The 18,039-nt window shown below is 40.9% G+C and overlaps 1 protein-coding gene across 5 annotated transcripts in view; it reads left to right on the forward strand.

Annotated features, from left to right (window-relative positions):
* LOC144606521 (flotillin-2) overlaps nt 1-18,039 on the forward strand; it is a 93,942-nt gene that overhangs the window by 13,758 nt on the left and 62,145 nt on the right. For 3 of the 5 annotated variants that reach the window (XM_078422752.1, XM_078422751.1, XM_078422756.1), the window contains exon 2: nt 15,767-15,848. In XM_078422752.1, coding sequence (XP_078278878.1) covers nt 15,767-15,848 — 82 coding nt within the window. Of the gene's footprint in view, nt 1-15,766; nt 15,849-15,885; nt 15,909-18,039 lie in introns of those variants that run through there. The other 2 variants (XM_078422754.1, XM_078422755.1) reach the window with 2 other exon arrangements.

An 18,039-nucleotide genomic window follows, 5' to 3' on the forward strand; every position in this document is an offset into this window, starting at 1 on the left:
ACAGTTTTAAAATTTTCACCTTTTTATTAGAAAGTGAAAATGTTATTTTTTTTGCAAGTCTTTCAAAGGTGCAAAGTCACAACATTTGTGCCAAGTTTTGATTATGTGGAATTAAAGAGAGCATCCTGAAAAAAAAAATCAATTGCAACATAGATTTCATTTTAATGGAATGTTCAGTCATAAAATGGCTCCACATATTTCATGGTGGAGTGCTGGAAAGCTATTTTCCTGAATTAAAAGTGGAAAACCTCATCTTAATAACATGCAGTGAGGCAGAGTTACTGAGAGAAAGAGATGGCGTCCTTGCAAGGAATAGGGTGGTGGGTGGTGGTAGTCTCGGAAGCTTGTGTGTGTGTGATAACACAATAGTAGCTGGTTTAAAGGAGGGTGAGAGATTTTTGGGGTGACAGCTGAGAGGTGGAATCCAAGTTTGGGGCCACATTACTGAAGACACAATTGTTGAAATCCCAAAGGACTGAGTTGCAGGAACTTGACATTCTTTGATCGTTTTTGTTCAATTGTTCACGGCATGTGCATCTTGCTGGTTATGCCAATGTTTATTGTCCATTCCTAATTGCTTCTGAACCGAGGTAGCAGTTAAGAGCTAACCATGTTGAAGGGAGAAAAGAGTGGCCTGAATGGGAAGCCTAGAAACATTGGAGAGTTAGAAAAATCAGAATGAATTGGGAAATATACAACCAAGGAGGTGGGTACAATAATGCAAAGTAAGATCTGGTGTTGTGGGCATGCAACTAAATTGGAATATGGGAAAACTGAGGAAAAGAGTCAAAGGCAAGACTGGAAGTAGCAGTGGTGAGCCGAGGTAATGGTGCATAAAAATGAAAGAAGGCAATGTTTATGGTACCTGGTATGTGGGGTTTGAAGCAGGCCTGAGTAGGGCACTGAAGCCGAACTTGATCAGAGAGCTGGCAATGTGGATAGAATCAGAGGCTGGATTGTATTTCTTGGCAGGAATAGATCTGAATCACAGCTGTTGCGTGTTAAATGTCAGTTTAAAAATAATGAACATTCAGGCAGGAGGATGTGCAGGTTGAGCAAGCCATATAGTATAAGAAAATAACTGCAGATGCTGGTACAAATCGATTTATTCACAAAATGCTGGAGTAACTCAGCAGGTCAGGCAGCATCTCGGGAGAGAAGGAATGGGTGACGTTTCGGGTCGAGACCCTTCTTCAGATAAGCCATATAGTGTTTAGTAAAAGTATAGAGGAATAGAGTCGGAGGTTTGAAAATGGGTTTCAGTTGAGGCCTGGATAACTAGATTCATAATTACTTTATAAAGATATTTTTTTGTCTCTTTATACTTTTCCGTCTTCTAAACCAAATGCAACCTTAAAAATGGGGTAAGATTCCAATGCACAGCAATGCAAGAGGCTGCAAAGAGTGGTGGACTCAGCCCAATTCATCACAAGCAGCGTCCTCTCACCCATTGAAAATGTCTACAAGAGGCGCTGCCTAAAAAAAGGATATCTATGAATGAGTGAATGAGTAAGTTTATTGGCCAAGTATGTGCATATACAAGGAATGTGCCTTGGTGCTCCGCTCACAAATGACCACACAAACATACAGTTAACAATTAAGAATAAAGCATAACCACATCAAAACAATAAGGATACAACATTAAGGTCTAAACATGTGGGTGAAAATAAACCAGAGCAAAAAGGAGACAACAGATTTTGGTTATTGTGTGGAACTACTACTCGTGGAAAAAAGCTGTTTTTATGTCTGACTGCTTTGACAGTCCGGAGTCGCCTTCCAGAGGGAAGTGCTTTACCATCAGGTCTCTGCCATCCAGGCTATGCTCTCTACTTGCTGCTTTTGTTAGGCAGGAGGTACAGAAGCGTGAAGTGCCGCAACATCAGGTTCAGGAGCAGCTATATTCCTACAGGTTCTTGAACCAACTTGCAAGAAAGCTACAAACCAACACTTGCATGACCATGACTTGTTTTTTAAATGTTTTGCACTAATGTATAGTTTCTTGTGCAATCCTTTTATTTTCACTGTTTTGTATAATTTATGTTTTTGTGTGTTGTTTATGTGCCTGTAATGCTGCTGCAGGCAAGGTTTTATTTGTACCTATACCTCGTCATACTTGTGCTTATGACAATAAGCTCAACTTGCCTGGAAATGAGACAGAAATTCTCATTCCTTATTGAGAAATTTGCACTGATTTATGTGGATTCAAAATGTTTTTTGTAGTAGGCTCAATGGAATGTAATCCAACAGGAAATGCATTACAAAAGGAACAATGACACTTTGATATTGACTGAGCCACACAGAACTGAGTGGTAAATGAGCAAAAAACAAACCTCTGGAAGAAATTAAGTGGACCAGGCTGCATTTGTGGAGGGAAATGGACAGAATGTTTCAGGACACAGTCGTCTTCAAGACGAGAGCAGAAGTGAACGAGCTAATAGTCTGGTGGGGCAAGAGGAGGCAAAGGTGGATCCAAGGAAGAATGGGTTAATTGACAAATGTGTCAGTTGGGGTGGAGATAATATCAAGGCTGGAGGTGATGTGGTGAAAGCAAAGGGCTACAGATAGTAAGGTGCTCAAGTTTCCACTATCTGAAATCTCTTGTCTCCCTTTTAATGGTAAGTATCCTTGTGTGAAGAGATTCCCAAATTTATTAAAATGGATGCTGTCAGGTGTGCTTACGAGTCTGCTCCATGTTTGTGATCATACTCTTAGCTGCCTTGATCCCAAGCTCTGCACTTTCCTCCTGACAGCAGCCTCTTTGACCAAGCTTTTGGTCATTTTTCCTAATATTTCAAAGTAGTTTGTTGTCAGCTTTTCATGCACCTGAGGGATATTCTGTGGAAATGCCAATGATTCTAATTTGATACATTAGAGTCAAATTTTTTTTGTTGATTAGACTCATTTCCAAGAAGAAACTTCTATACCCCAAGAATAATATGGGATGTTTCCATGGGAATGAAGTAAATAATGTAGAGGCGATCTGAGGTAAGCAGATGAGGAAGGGAGTAGAGAGTCGCACTGATAAGTTTAGTTGAAAAATCAGAAAAGGCCTGAATGGAGCTTAAATAACAGCATTGACTAGCTGGTCTGCAAAGTTTGTTTCTGTTCTGTAAATCCTATGTAATCTGTAGTCAAAATGGTCAATCAAACCTGCCTAAAAACATATATTTGAGTTGATGACCGATAAGGTGAGACATGATGAAACTGAACTTTTTCCGTAAACAAAAGTGTCTCGTTTGACGTTGAGTTAAACTCTCATCACCTTTACTGAAATAGTTTGGTGTTTCATGAGAGAACATAATATTTGATGAGCCAGCACCTCCATGAGATGAAAACTGCTTTACCAATTGTGGTTAAATTCTGTTAGATTCAAAATGTATGAATGTGGAGTACATTCATATTAAATAATCTGTTTTGGTCATCTATAAATTATTAGACAGGGTGAGGAGGGGGATAAATGGTGAGGTGTCCTGGTAGAGTCACGAGTTTTAATTTCACCCAATGTCCTTGAAAGAGGTTTTACAATCTGGCACACAGTGATTTATTGATAAATACTCTGGATTATTGGATGTTATTCCAAGTTGTACTTCAACTTTTATTTCACTTTTTAAAATGTTACAATGTGATACATTTTCTTGCGACAATAAGTTTGAAAGGGGTCATGGAAATGGGGCTGTGAAGAGCTTAAAGGGAATAGTGAAAACAATATAAGTTTCAAGAGAGTGTGGAAGTGGGGCAGTTGAGCACCACATATGCTAGATGCTAAACATAGATATTTCTGAATATTTGGTAGGTGGAATATCAGACACATGTAAGAAGAAACTGCAGATGCTGGTTTAAACCGAAGATAAGACACAAAAGACACCATCTCCAGAGATGCTGCCTGTCCCACTGAGTTACTTCAGCTTTTTGTGTATATCTTCGAAATATCAGACACGTTGTTTCAGATTGTAGGGCTGTGGGCATTGACTAGTCAGTATCTTCCGATTGCTCTCGCAGTTATTTAGTTCACAAAATACTTTCTTTGATTCGAGTGTTTACTGATTGAGCCTTGTTAAATTGAACTGATGAATTGTCTGATTGAAGCGGAAAGACAGAATTTCTTTTGGACTGAAATTTGTTGGCTGCGCTCTTAATGCCATCTTTGGGTAAGGGGTAGCTTTGTTGTTTCCAAGTCAGTTTCACGATAAATTAACTTTCTTTGCATTTATTTGTGTAAATATATCGTAATTGTACCCATTTCCATGGTCCTGATTTTCCTCCTGAGAGAGGTAGTTGTGATTTAAACATTTCTACACAAAGCCCTTAGTCCAGATTGCCATTGCGCTGTTCTGAAGGAGTGCTACAATCCCAGTGATGCTCTCATCCAGATTACATGTTGAATGAGTTGTCTACTTAGATGGACATATTGAATGCCAAATATGCACGAGGATATTTTTCCTGTCTAATATTTATTGTTCAGCGACTAGTGGTCGATTGCAAATTTATCCCATTTAATATATATTTAAACAATGCCTCCATTTCAGAAGTATTCTCTGGTTACATAGGGGGAATAGAAAATACTCAGACATTCAGCAGGTCAAGTAGTATCTGTGGAAAAATAAACTTAGAGTTGATGTTTCAGGCCCGAAGTGACCTGGACCTGAATTGTTAACTGTTTCTCTCTCCACAAATGATGCCTGACCTGTTCAATGTTTCCATTTTATGTTTTACAATTTAGATTTCCAGCTTGTGCAATTTTTGTTTATTTTTGATGTACATTGCTATACCCACACAGTAAAGGGACATGTTGTATGCACAGTGATAATTGTTGGACTAATTCTAATTTTTCCTTTCTCTGGTCAGGGAAAGAGGGCATTGCTGTTTAAAAAAAAAATTAACACCACAGTTAATGTGTGAGATTGTGCAGATATTCATCTGATTATGAGACCAGGGTGTGAGAGGGAGAGAGAGGGAACTTTAATCTGCCAGCTGTTGGTAATCTCCAACTCGATGTCAGCAAAACCGAGTAAGTGGGTGGAGTACACGGCCCAGTCTGTATTAGTGGTGCTGTAGTGGAGTTTGTCGAGAGGGCTTCCATTTCCTAGGAATCACCAACAATGTGTCCAGGTCCAACCACTACATTGATGCGATATCTCTGAAAGTATACCGTTACTTCCTCAAGGGTAAGAAAAAATGGGCACGTTTCCAACAATGTCTCCAGCATCCTTTATCCAGTGTGGGGCAATCCAAAGCAAGAGGATGAATGATGGAGGTGAGAGGGCCTACTGTTGTCGGCCTCTTGAATGGACCTCTCGTATGCTATGGATGAATTCATAATATTCCAATCTATCTCTGTGTTGTTCTTGCATTTTTATCTTCACTTCCTGTGCAGCTGGAATATTGTATTCTGCACACTGTTCTTTTTCTCCTCACAAATCTGTGACATGATTTGCCTGGGTAGCACAGAAAATTAAGATTTTCACAATCTTAGTAGATACTAGACCAAGTGGACCCGTTGGGCCCAAACCTCTCCTGCATTGGTGCAGCACCCATTCCTCCCCCTCCCCTCTCCCCCCTGCCCCCCTCCCTCCACCCCCTCCCCGCTTCCCCCCACTCCATGCCCCTCAGCCCCCCTTATCCTCCCCCTCCCTCCACTCACCTCCCTCCCTCCCGAGGAGATAGATTTAAACTTTAAAATGTGAATAACTTTAAAAATATAACACCGATTTCAATGAAACTTCTCCCATTAGCACCAAAGGGACGACGGTGAGTAAGGTGGGCCTAAAATTTCCGTGCTATGGTGTACCATTTTGGCTGGAGTTCAGGAACAAACAAACAAACAAACAAACAAACGAGAGTTTTAGTATATAGATGACAATGAAAGATGAAAACCAACTCTGAATGTTGTTGCTAGTTTCAAACTTGTTAACATTTTACATGCAGCAACCCCCAATCTCCAGCCAAAACTAGTGCAGGTGACCCCCGTGCTATAGGGATAGGGTGGTTGTTCCTATAATACGCTCCATATTGTGATTTTTCATGACATAACACAGCATCATCTGTGAATGCATTCGGATTTGTGAATTTTTAAAATGTCTTTACTTTTTTCCCCACACTTTTCCAAAGAGCAAATTTTTATTAAAGCTGGGGTTACTTGTGTAAATATGCTTCAGAGTTGCTTATGACCAGCAGTTCAGTACAGCATAACAAAATTGAGTGGAAACGTATCCATACGGTGTGTATACCCAGTAAAATCCCCAGGAGCTCAAATACAGATTTTATTCTCTATCCAGAATGTTTTGAGATCTTGCACAACAACACGATAATGCGTCAGTGGTTACAGTCATTCGGAATGGAAGTAGTTTGTGGAAATGATTTAAGAATATTGAAAAACAAAAGTATCACATGCTAGAACATTGGCACAGATAGTTTTCTCTCCCTTCTTGGCAGTGACTGCTGGAAAGAGGCACGACAAAGGAATCAAAGGCTTTCATCTGTTTTGGTCTCAGCCTGATATATTCTATTTTCCCCCTTCTATGAACAGTTTGTAGAATAAAAGGAACTGCATGAATCCCTTCAAAAACAATTAACATCATATGTTCTCTACAGTCTTTTTAAAAACACCTCTGAGAGAAATTTGTGCAGGTGTTTCAAAGTCAAAATCTGAGCTGCTGGTTATGTAAGGTTTTATGATGAATTATGCTGTAATTTCAATGCTATTGAACTGCATGTCTTCCTGTAGACCCCAGTGTACGTATTTTAAGGCTGGTCTGGTAGTTGACTCCAGAGAAACTGATGCTCATTTGAGGCCAAGTTTATTAGTAAGGAAGTGCAAATTTCAAAACGAAGATGTTGAATCAGTCTTATGAAATACAGGCACTCCCCTACTTGTGTAATGGTTGACCCTGTGTAAACTCGCACTTGTATGAACAATTCATAATAGGTGGTTTGTTTCCTGAATTATCTTATTGCAAAAGGACGATGGCAAGGGCTTCCTGTCGTCTTCTTGATATAAAAGCGTTACCTGTGCTCGCTACTCTTCCAGTTTAGGCCGCTGTTGGTGTAACGCTGGAAAGGCGAGTGAGAACGAGGGAGGCAGTGGAGAGTAATTCCTGGCCGAGTCACTGACATCTTCCACAAGATGCATTAACGAGTGCTCCTTCACCAGCTGCCGCACCATCCAGCTGGCATGGCTGTTGTTGCGGCTCACGTTGTGGCCCATGGCTGACAGCGCTTTCTTCAGGTCACCGACAAGACGCGCTCAGTCACCATGGAACTCCCCCCCCCGCCTTCCCTCACTAGCTGCCGCTTCTTCCACCACGGCCTCCTCCTCCCATCGCTTTGTTTGCTCTTCCCCGCCCCTCCCCCCTCCACCGCTGCCTCCACCTCATCACCTTGAGTCACCAAAATCACTTTTGACAGTGGTGGAAGGGAGAATGGCAAAGGTATTGACGAATTTTAGGGAGAAGTAGGCAACAGTAGAGGGGGACAAAGCGAAAGCCAACAAGAAGAAACAGCAGCTAGTGAGAGGGAAGGGAGTCCTACAGTGGGTGATAAAGCAGGTCATGTCCCTGGTGGTGGCTCGAAGAAAGAGCTGTTGGCCCCGGGCTACAACATGAGCCACAACAACAGCCGCGTCAACCGGATGTGCCATCAGTGCCTAGTTTTAAGGTGAAATTACACAAAATGCTGGAGGAAGGTCAGGGAGCATCTCTGGAGAACATGGATAGGTAACGTTTCAGGTCAGGACCCTTCTACAGACTCGAAGGATCCCGACCCGAAATGTCACCTATCCATGTTCTCCAGAGGTGCTGCCTGACCCGCTGAGTTGCTCCAGAACTTCATGTCATTTTGTGTATTAACCAGCATCTGCAGTACTTTGTTTCTATCTAGTTTTATGATGATTCCGACTAGCATAAAATGGGACTTGCGCAAGGGTATACAGAACTTCATCCTTGTGTAAATTAAGGGAGTGCCTGTATTGCATATAGATGAAAATACTTTCTACGGGCTGTTGGTATGTAAAGTGGTCAGTTCTTGCAAGAATATGGAATTAATTAATTAATTATAGTGAAGAACTAAATTTGATGCAATTTTGTCAGATAAAAGCTATTTGGGACAGTTGGGCGAAGTGTCATTTAAGACTGCAACTCAAGTTCTCATTTTTCAGTCATAAACATAGAACAGTACAGCACAGGGATAGGTTTTTCGGCCCACGGTGTCTGTGCCAAACATGATGCCAAGATAAACTAAACTCATCTGCCTGTACCCGATCCTTATCCCTCCATATCCTACATATTCATATGCCTATCTAAAAGCCTCTTAAATGCCACCATCATCTGCCTCCCCCACCATTCTGGCAACAGCTTTCAGGCACCCACTACTTAAAAAAAACACCTTGCACATCTCCTTTAAACTTTGCCACCCTCACCTTGAAGCTATGCCTTCTAGTCTTTGATATTTCCACTATGGGTGAAAGGTTCTGACTGCTTACTCCTTCACAATTCCTTTCAACACACCACTTAAGCACAGTCACATACCTTTGTTCCCACACCCCTGTACCTGATCACAATTCTCGAAGCCCATGATCCCAGTTATATGTTAAAGCCCAAAGCACTGAATTTATTTAAATTTGTGCAACTCTGCTTGTGCACAGCACTGTGGTGGTGAAACATGCAGCTGTATTAAGGGATGTTAAGCTTGAGCATTTAAATTACCGTGGATGGCTGTCTGAATACCCCAGCTTGTACATTGTTGAATTCATCTGGTAAAGGAGGTTTTATGAGGAGGAGATAATTGGCAGATTCATTATCTCCTCTGATGTGAGAGGAGAAAAGGCTGCTGTATTTGCAGTCCAACTGGCAATTTCTTTCATCCCCCGCCACATTTATAATTATATGAAAGCAGCAGAACAGATGAAGTGTGGGAGGGTAGTTCCCACATATCTGCTGTTCTTGTCTGTCTTGGGGTTTGGAGGACTCTGGCTTCGTGCATTGCTCCATTGAAATTAGTGGAAGCTGCACTGTCATTCTCTAAAAACCTTTTATGAACTCGCCTCCCAAACTTGGTAGGGTGAGAACAATGAAAAATGAAGGGAGTCGTTTTTTTTAGAACAAAAAGCATAGCCTCCATGGGATGCAGACTCTAGCTATCAACGTCATCTATGCCCAACATTATCTCATTCGCTCGAGGCAATTGCACTCAGCATCTATCATAACTCATATTCCTCATAACTCAAGGCCGTCCAATTCATGCAAAATCCCTGTGAATCTTTTCTGCGCTCTCTTGACCTTAATCACATCTTTCCTGTCGCTTGCTGGCCAAAACTGCATATAACACTCTGAGTGCGGCCTCGCCATGACAGAAGAGGTAGTTTTTGAGGGCTACTTAAAAACAGTTCAAAATTTGAGGCGGACTGGACAATCAAGGTAGATTATCAAGTGTGGGTTACTAAATGGTAGGAATGCATTTTCTACATAACATGTTCAAACCAATGTGTAGGAAAGAAATGCAGATGCTGGTTTAAATCGAACCAGCATCTGCATTTCTTTCCTACACATTGGTTTGAACATGTTATGTAGAAAATGCATTCCTACCATTTAGTAACCCACACTTGATAATCTACCTTGATTGTCCAGTCCGCCTCAAATTTTGAACTGTTTTTAAGTAGCCCTCAAAAACTACCTCTTCAGTCTGAAGAAGGGTCTCGACCCGAAACTTCACTCCTGTTTCAAACCAACCACTGTATTTAAACCACAGCATGGGTTACAAAGCTGTCCAAGTAAATCAAGTGAGGTTTATTGTCATATGCATAAGCAAAGTGCAGTGCAGACACGATTAAAATCTTGCTTGCAACGGCTTCACAGGCACATGGACGCAAACAATGCACAAAAACAGATGTGTTAAATGATTGTTATCTGAGAACACTCAAATACACAGTCATTTTAAAAAAAAGTTCAAGCAGTTTTAATTTGGGTTTTACTTGTTTATACATTAATTTGCTTGTTTGTAAAACTCGCCCTGCTCATTCTGTTGCAACAAAGTAGGCTCATTGATTGGAACCTTTGAAATGTTCTCAGTGGGGCACTCAACCACACAGATGAAAAGTTCAAAGCTCAATTCGTTTGGATCGGTATCAGCTAACCTAAAATGGAACATTTGTTAAACTGGGCCATTTGGTTAAGCAATAAATGTTCAGTACAGAGCTATGCCCAGGAATATAGGGTCCCAGGTAAACTTTTGGATGTAATGCAAAATGGGGATGTGCAGAAGCGTTAAACTAGGGCTGAGAATGTTCTTTGCATTCCAAAATTCTTTGCCTCTGTCAGTTGCCATTTGAGTCACAGTCACATAACATGGAAACACATCTTTCAGCCCACCAAATGCACACTATTCATCGACCGCCGACATACACAAATCCTTTTTTATTCACTGCATATTCTCATTAACTCTTCCAGATTCTACCCCTCAAATTCACATTGTGGCAATTTACGGAGGCCAATTAACCTACTCGCATGTCTTTTTGTGATTTGGGAGGAAACCAAACACCTGGAGGGAATGAATCCCTGTGCAATTTCCGCACAGACAGCACCCAAAGTTAGGAGTGAACCCAGCACTGACATACGAGACACAGTCAAGCGAGGATGTGAGCGGAGGGATATCTCTATATGAAAGTACATCCCCCAAGAATGGTGGTCAGTAGTGGAACAATAGTTATGGAGATCTCTTGCTTTTTTATGAGTAATCCTTTACAAGAATTTATGAACTACATCTTTTCTTTTGATTTGGAGTGCTCATTAAATGCAGTCTTAAAATACTTGGTTAAAATTTAGAGATAATTTCATTTAGTTGGTCCCTATTTTCTATGTTTCATTACTTGAGCTGGTTAACATATTAAATGTAGAAACATAAAAAATAGAAGCTGAAATAGGGTATTCGTCCTTTTACGTCTGCGCCATCATTAAATATGACTATGACTGATCTTCTATCTCAATGCTACATTATGGTCGTCTTTTGCGCCTGGAAATGTACCTATCTGTTCCAGGAATATGTTCATCAACTTAGTCTCCAGGCTCTATGGTGGTTAATTCCACAACAAAAAGCAGTGCTGAAGGATGTCAGCTGGTCAGACAGCATCTCAGAAAGGATATGGATGTTGATGTTTCTGTAGAGACCCTTCCTCAGGACTGTAGAGACCCTTCCTCAGGACTGTAGAGACCCTTCCTCAGGACTGTAATTCGTTGAATTGCTGAACTTCACCATCCTCTGAGCGGAGAAATTTATCTTTATCTCAGTCTTGGATTCTTGCTTTGAATTCTGAGCCTTTGTGCACGCACAGGCTAACATACTATTTGTCTTCCTAACAGTGTGCCTATTTGACTGATGTACCGATTATTTTGAGTCTCTTTGTATGTTTCCTCATTTATCAAAATATAAATAAAATTCTACCGTTCTGCTCTTCCTACCCAATTGGATAACTTCACACTGTGCCATGTTATATCTGCTGTATATAAAAGCCATCGCTAGGTCACAAATGAGTTTTCTTTTTACAGACATCCATAAATTCATTTTTGTCACTTGATATAAAAATATTTCCACAGTATGACAATGACTGGAACCAAAAGTGCAAATGATTGATAAGGAAGAAAATTTATTGAAAGTGGAGAGAGAGAGATTAGTTCTGATGCTCATTGGAACAAACATGCAAGTGCATTGGACTTCTGAATTTAATAATATTATTATAGGCACTTGTTATATGTAAGGGTGACTGCAATTCAGGTGTTTGTACAGCTACAAGGATGGCTTGTACTTACAAAATTTGTATCAATATCTTGAAGCCTCTTCATCCTCCTCACAACATATAATCCCAGCCAAACAAAAAACAAAATGATGGAGTAGGTCAGGCAGCATCGCTGGAGAACATGGATAGTTGCTGTTTCCTCAGAGGGAGCAAACTGGAAGAGTAGTGGGGATGGTACAAAGCCAGGCAAGTACATATAGATGCAGGTGAGAGGGTTTTAATTGGCAGATGAGTGGAAAAAGGGCAGAGATGGGAAGAAGACCAAAGGTTGTGAGATAAAGAGAGAAGTGGTGAGAGGTATGAAGCCAGAGGAAGGCATGGAGGTGAAAGGGGGTGGGGGGAAGGAGAAACGGGGTTGGATAGAGGAAGAAATAGGTGGGGGCTTGAGGGGGGGGGGGGGGAAGGTTGTAATCTACTCAAGTGGAATACAAGCTGCTGCTCCTCTTGTTTGCGTGTAGTCACACTAAGGCAATGGAGGAAGCCCAGGATGGGAAGGGAGTTAAAAATAGTCAGCAACCTGGAGATCCAGCAGGCCTTTGCAGACCAAGCATAAGGTTTGGTGACATAGTCACCTTGGCTACCCTTGGTTCCTCCAATATAAAGGAGGCCACATTGGGAGCACCGAACCCAATAGTTGCCGTCTTCTATAAACCCGCTGCCTCCCACAATTATCTGGGCTACACCTTCGTCCATACTGCCTCTTGTAAAACGGACTTTCATGCCTGACTTTCAATTCCTCCATCCCCGCTGCATTTGCATCCAAGATGAGGCTTTCCACTCAAAATGTCCTCATTCTTTAGGAAGTGTGGTTTCCCCCCTGCTGTCATATTGGATCCCCCGCCCATGTCCTCTGTGTCCCATAGTTCTACTCTCGTTTCCCCCCTCCCTGAGGATAGAGTTTCCCTGGCCTATGCCTTTCACCCCATCAGCCTCTGCATCCGACACATCATTCTCCAACATTTCTGCTGCCTTCAATGTGATCTCGGCACCAGTCACATCTTCCCGTCACCAACTCTTTCTGCAGAGGCCACTCCCTTTGCAGAACCACTCCTTGGTTCAATCATCCCTTCCCACACAAACCACCCCCTCCCCACATCCCTTCCCCTGCAAGCACAGGAGTAGTAACAAGTGTACTTACACCTCCTCCCTCTCATCCATCTAGGGGCCCCCGCAGCCCTTTCAGGCAAGGTAGAGATTCATGTGCACCTCCTCTAACCTCAACTACTGCATTCGGTGCTCCCAATATGACCTCCTTCACGTTGGCGACACCAAGTGTAGACTGGGCGATTATATCACTAAACCTTGTGCTCAGTCCGCCAAGGCCTGCTGGATCTCCCAGTTGCTAACCATTTTAACTCTCCTTCCCATTCTCACACCGACCTTTTTGTTGTGGGCCGCCTCCATTGTCATAGAGATGCCACACGCAAACTTGTAGGAGGAATAGCAGCTCGTATTCTGCTTGAGTGCATTGTGAATAGATGTTAATATATTACAAAACCAATAATGTTCTAAGATCAGCTTTCTGCACATATCAAATTGCAAGGGACCAAACAATCACCTGGAGATTTAAAAATAGATGCTACATGTGTGAATAGAAACACAGATTCCTCCGAGTCCAATATCTGCTTTGAATAAAGTATCTTGAAGGTGTCTGTTACATGAATTTGGAGAACAATTGGGAAGTATTACACCCAGCAGCTAACTGGCGAAACTGGCAATTTTCTCTGCAAGTTAATGTTCAATTTTTTACATTTGTCCATTGCATCAGCTCATCAAAAGAAAGCTGCAAGGAATGTATATTTAAACACAAAATGCTGGAGTAACTCAGCAGGGCAGGCAGCATCTCCGGCGTTTTGTGTCTATCTTTGGTTTAAACCAGCATCTGCAGTTCCTTCATACACATTTCGTCTGTAAAATCTACTTGAGGTATGTCTACCTTGAAGAAGTTCATTCCTTCTCTTCAGAGATGCTGCCTGTCTCGCTAAGTTACTCCAGCATTTTAAACCAGCATCTGCAGTTCCTTCGTACACAGGATTGTATATTTGTCTGAATATCCAACGCCAGTATTGGATGTGAAATGTTCTCCAACTACGTAATGGCAGGCACATTGCCTTCGGTCTTCACCACGGTTCCTGTTTTCTAGCCACTGATTCTGTATCTGTCCCAGGCAGATTATGAACTTGCCATTGTGTTTAACTCTAGGTGAATTTCTGACTCCAAATGTGTTGCACCAGGACTTTTACTTCTACCTCCAATCTGCCATCTGCATCTCAGTCTGGCAGTGCCTTGATTATTTTTTTGCATTTGCATCCCTCCACGACTTTGCCCATCCTATAAATTTCACGAACCAACTAATATTGCTTGAACAATCCTTTCTTCCAATTCTAGCCCCTTGTACATTCTCCATTTGACTTGCTTCACTATTAGCAAATGTTATTCAACTACCTAGACCATGAACTTGGCCTTAATCTCCACCTCTCTACCTTCTTGTGGCTTTCAAATTTCATCTTAAAATCTAAGCCCAGCTCCTTGATCAAGCTTGAATTTGTTCTGGTTTATTTTGCATGAGTTCATTCCTATTAAGTGCCTTGTGATGATTTCTTATAATAAGCATACTATATAGGTTGGTATCCCTTTGTCGAGATTCGTTTGGATAATGCAATGATTTCTATCTCAGTGGGTTGATCTACTTCAGTAATGCAGTCATGCCCATAAAACCCACGGCTTTCATTGTACATGGTTTGAAGCCACAAACGTCTGTCTGATGCTGACAAAGTAATTTTCATATTGTGATCTCATCAGTTAGCTTGAAAGTGTTCAAAGAAAGTTGCTCAAATCTGGTCAAATTATGAGTTTTCCATGAGCTGCTGAAAGTTTGTTGTAGGTGTATGTATTCTGGGAATTGTTGTACAGTATATATCTCGGTTGGCATTCAGATACAAATCTTTCCCATTTGTAATCTCCTTTGCTGTGTAAATGATGGGTAGCATGACATTTTCAAGATGGAAGAGGCACAGTTCTAAAAACAAATATTTTTGTTCAATTATGTAATTGGAGGACCGGTTGCATTTTTTTCTGAAACTGGGAATTATGAGCTCAACGTTTTGCTTCTTGGTGCCAGTAAGTTAATTTTCAGTCGGGTTCACCATTTGTTCACTCTATTCTACTTCTCCTTTTCTGTATTGCAATCAATTCATCTGATGTCCTGAATCCATCTCGCTGTCGAGATGCTCTGTTATAATAAGGTCATTGCATCACCCATAATGGACAATAATAAGAATAAGCTCTGAGTAATTGTGAAGGAATCATGGATTGGTGTCAGGCCTGTTGTACAGGAATTCACCAGCAGCAGTTTGATGGAATATTGGTACAAAGTATTCCTCTGAATTTTCAGTTGTGCAAATGCTCTAAAAGCATTAACTGAGTTGCATGCATCGGCAATGGCTTCATAACACTAATTACACACTGAACATGAGATCAACATTTAAAAAATGCAAACAAGGAGATGAATAGATAGGGCGAACGCCCAGTCTTTTTCCCAGTATAGGGAAATCAAGGACACGTGGGCATAGATTTAAGGTGATAGATTAAATACGAACCCGAGGGGCAACTTTTTCACACAGAGGGTATATGGAACAGAGCTTTTCTATCAAGTTAGGAGTTTAGAACACTTATTCAAAGAGGCCACATGGGTGGCATTGGTGGCTTAATTTACATAGAATGTATTAACTTGATGACACAAGATGTATAGAGTGGATGACAATATGAATGTAAAGAAAGCCATGTACTATCTGATTTCTTGTATGTATTTATGAACACTTTATTTTTGAAATGAAAAGATAGATGAACCGTGGTCATGTGTCACTGTTCCTTTGCTGCATTAGTATATTGGTTCACACCAGGTTTTACAGTGGGCGTACGGTTGTGCAAGGTTTCTTTTGAAAACGGTTCAACATTGTAATTATGTAATTTCTTCATTTCTAGGTGGCTGCTGTGGATCGGATAATAAGCAATATATCATCGGGGGATGGGCCTGGGCCTGGTGGTGCGTCTCACAGACACAGAGGTGAGATAGGCAAGGGCACTCTCTCTCTACTCCCTTTTCCTCTTTTTCTTCCTCTCCAAGGTATGAGAACCTGTGTCAATGAATATTTGATGGGAATAACATGCAAGGGGTGTCACCTTGCACCCAGTGGAACTGATTGCCTACGGTAAATGGGCAGAGCTATCAGCCTCCCTATTTTTCAGAAAATATGATTGTATTTCAATGCATTTTACATTTTCTATCACTTGAGTGAGTTAAATTACAGTGAATATAAGTTTTATTTGTTTATTCAGTATACGGCGACGTTATCAAGGTTAGGTTGTTATTAGTCTTTCTCTGCCAAAAAAATGTTTTTGCCTGCTGTGAGCATCTTTGCTAATATAATTTTTTTTCCCAATCATTTTCTCCTATATTGTCTTTTTAACTAAAAATGTCGTGTCCATAGAAGGATATGGTGAGAAGCTCAATAAGGTAACATGTAAAGGGAAAAAACTATTCCCAAATCAAGAATCTTGAGCATTGACACAGCATATCCAGAATCTGTCCATTTTCCTGAGTGGTATGGCAAGTTTATTTAAATAACTTAAGTTTAAATGTATTTAAATAGTGTATTTAAAGGGTGACACTATGGTGCAACTGTAGAGCTGTTGCCTCATAGTACCAGGGACACTGGTTTGATCCTGACCCCCAGTGATCTCTTTGTGGACTTTTTGTTTTCCCTGTGACCACATGGTTTTTCTCCAGGTTCTCTGGTTTTCTGCCAAATCAAAGACATGGGGGTTTGTACGTGAATTGGCCTCTGTAAAATTGCCCTTCATGTGTAGGGAGTAATTGCAAAAGTGGAGTAATATAGACCGAGTGAATGGGTGATCGATGATCAGCATGGACTTGGTGGGCCGAAGGGCATGTTAACATGCTGCATCACTAAAACTCATCCTGAACATTTCCTTGAATGGTGTGGGAGGTATATTTAATTAACTAAAATATCTTTAATTTTAATATAATGTGCTCTGGTGTTATTGGCAGCAGTAAATCGTTTTCCCAGTTGTAAGATTGACTTTAGGATTAAATAATTGGGCACAAATTAAAAGCCGTATAAATAATGGAGAGAGTGAAGACAGTATGTGTGCAACAAAAATAACTGATCAAAAGTGTAAGCTGACTTGGTCACTTAACATTTTGTTTGTGTCATTCTTGGAAATGTTGTGGCAGTGCTTGGGTCTGGGAACTTGCTTTCACAAATAAGAGATAGAGTAAACTTACCCTCTCACTTTTTAAAACCTATTTGGGAGAGATAAGTAGATCCAAATTCATCCACACCCAAAAAAAACTTATTGATCAGCTGCTATGTGTTGATGGAAATAATTTTTTTAACATTTTTTTTAAACTCCCTATAAACATCTTGGAGTAATGTTTTTGGTATGATAGTGGAAAGTGAATTTGCTCTTTGTAAGGATGCAACTCCTTCACTTTTCACTGCCTGGTATTAAATTTCTTAATTACATGTGCTGAACTGTTTCCACCGGTTTTGTTATTAATTCCCTGCACTAGATGGCAATTTACTGAAATCCATTTGTTTCACTGCTGATTCTGAGGAAACAAAAAGGAACTTACTACTCTACTTGTCTCATTGCCTTTGTATGCTTTGGTGCAAAGTTGTTTTTTAATTTTCTTTGCATTTGAGGGTCTCATCACTGCTGCGGCTTTGCAGCGGTAAGCTGGCAAGAAAGAATAAATCTCATTGTGTACAACTGTCTTTGTGTCTTATGTTACCCCACCAAAAAAAATGGACAAGTAGTTTACCAAATCTTCCATAAATGTTTTAAAAAATTACCCGTGTCCTTGGGATATACGGATTTTCAGCTAAACTGGCCCATGCCAGTGTATTGCTGCCTTTGAACCTCCTTTCATTTTTCCTCATCTGCCTTGATCAACATGGACGACATCTGTTTCCATCTCCCTCAAATTCTTGAACCTCAACCCATCCCCGTTGGACTAGGTTCAACATTCTGGCTGCTCTTTTGGTTGAAGAAGTTTCTCTTGAATTTCCTTTTGGATTTATCTTACATTGATTGTTCTTACTTCTGCTCTTCCCCATGTGGAAAATCTCTGTCTATCTAGTTCATCACAATCTTGGTGACATGCTTCTTCACTTCCTTCGTCCTCCCTCTCCACATCTCACGTTGCTTTTTCAAAAGTGAACCCAGTTCTT

The sequence above is a fragment of the Rhinoraja longicauda genome, chromosome 26 (genome assembly GCF_053455715.1).
Source record: "Rhinoraja longicauda isolate Sanriku21f chromosome 26, sRhiLon1.1, whole genome shotgun sequence".
Classification (NCBI taxonomy): domain Eukaryota; kingdom Metazoa; phylum Chordata; class Chondrichthyes; order Rajiformes; family Arhynchobatidae; genus Rhinoraja; species Rhinoraja longicauda.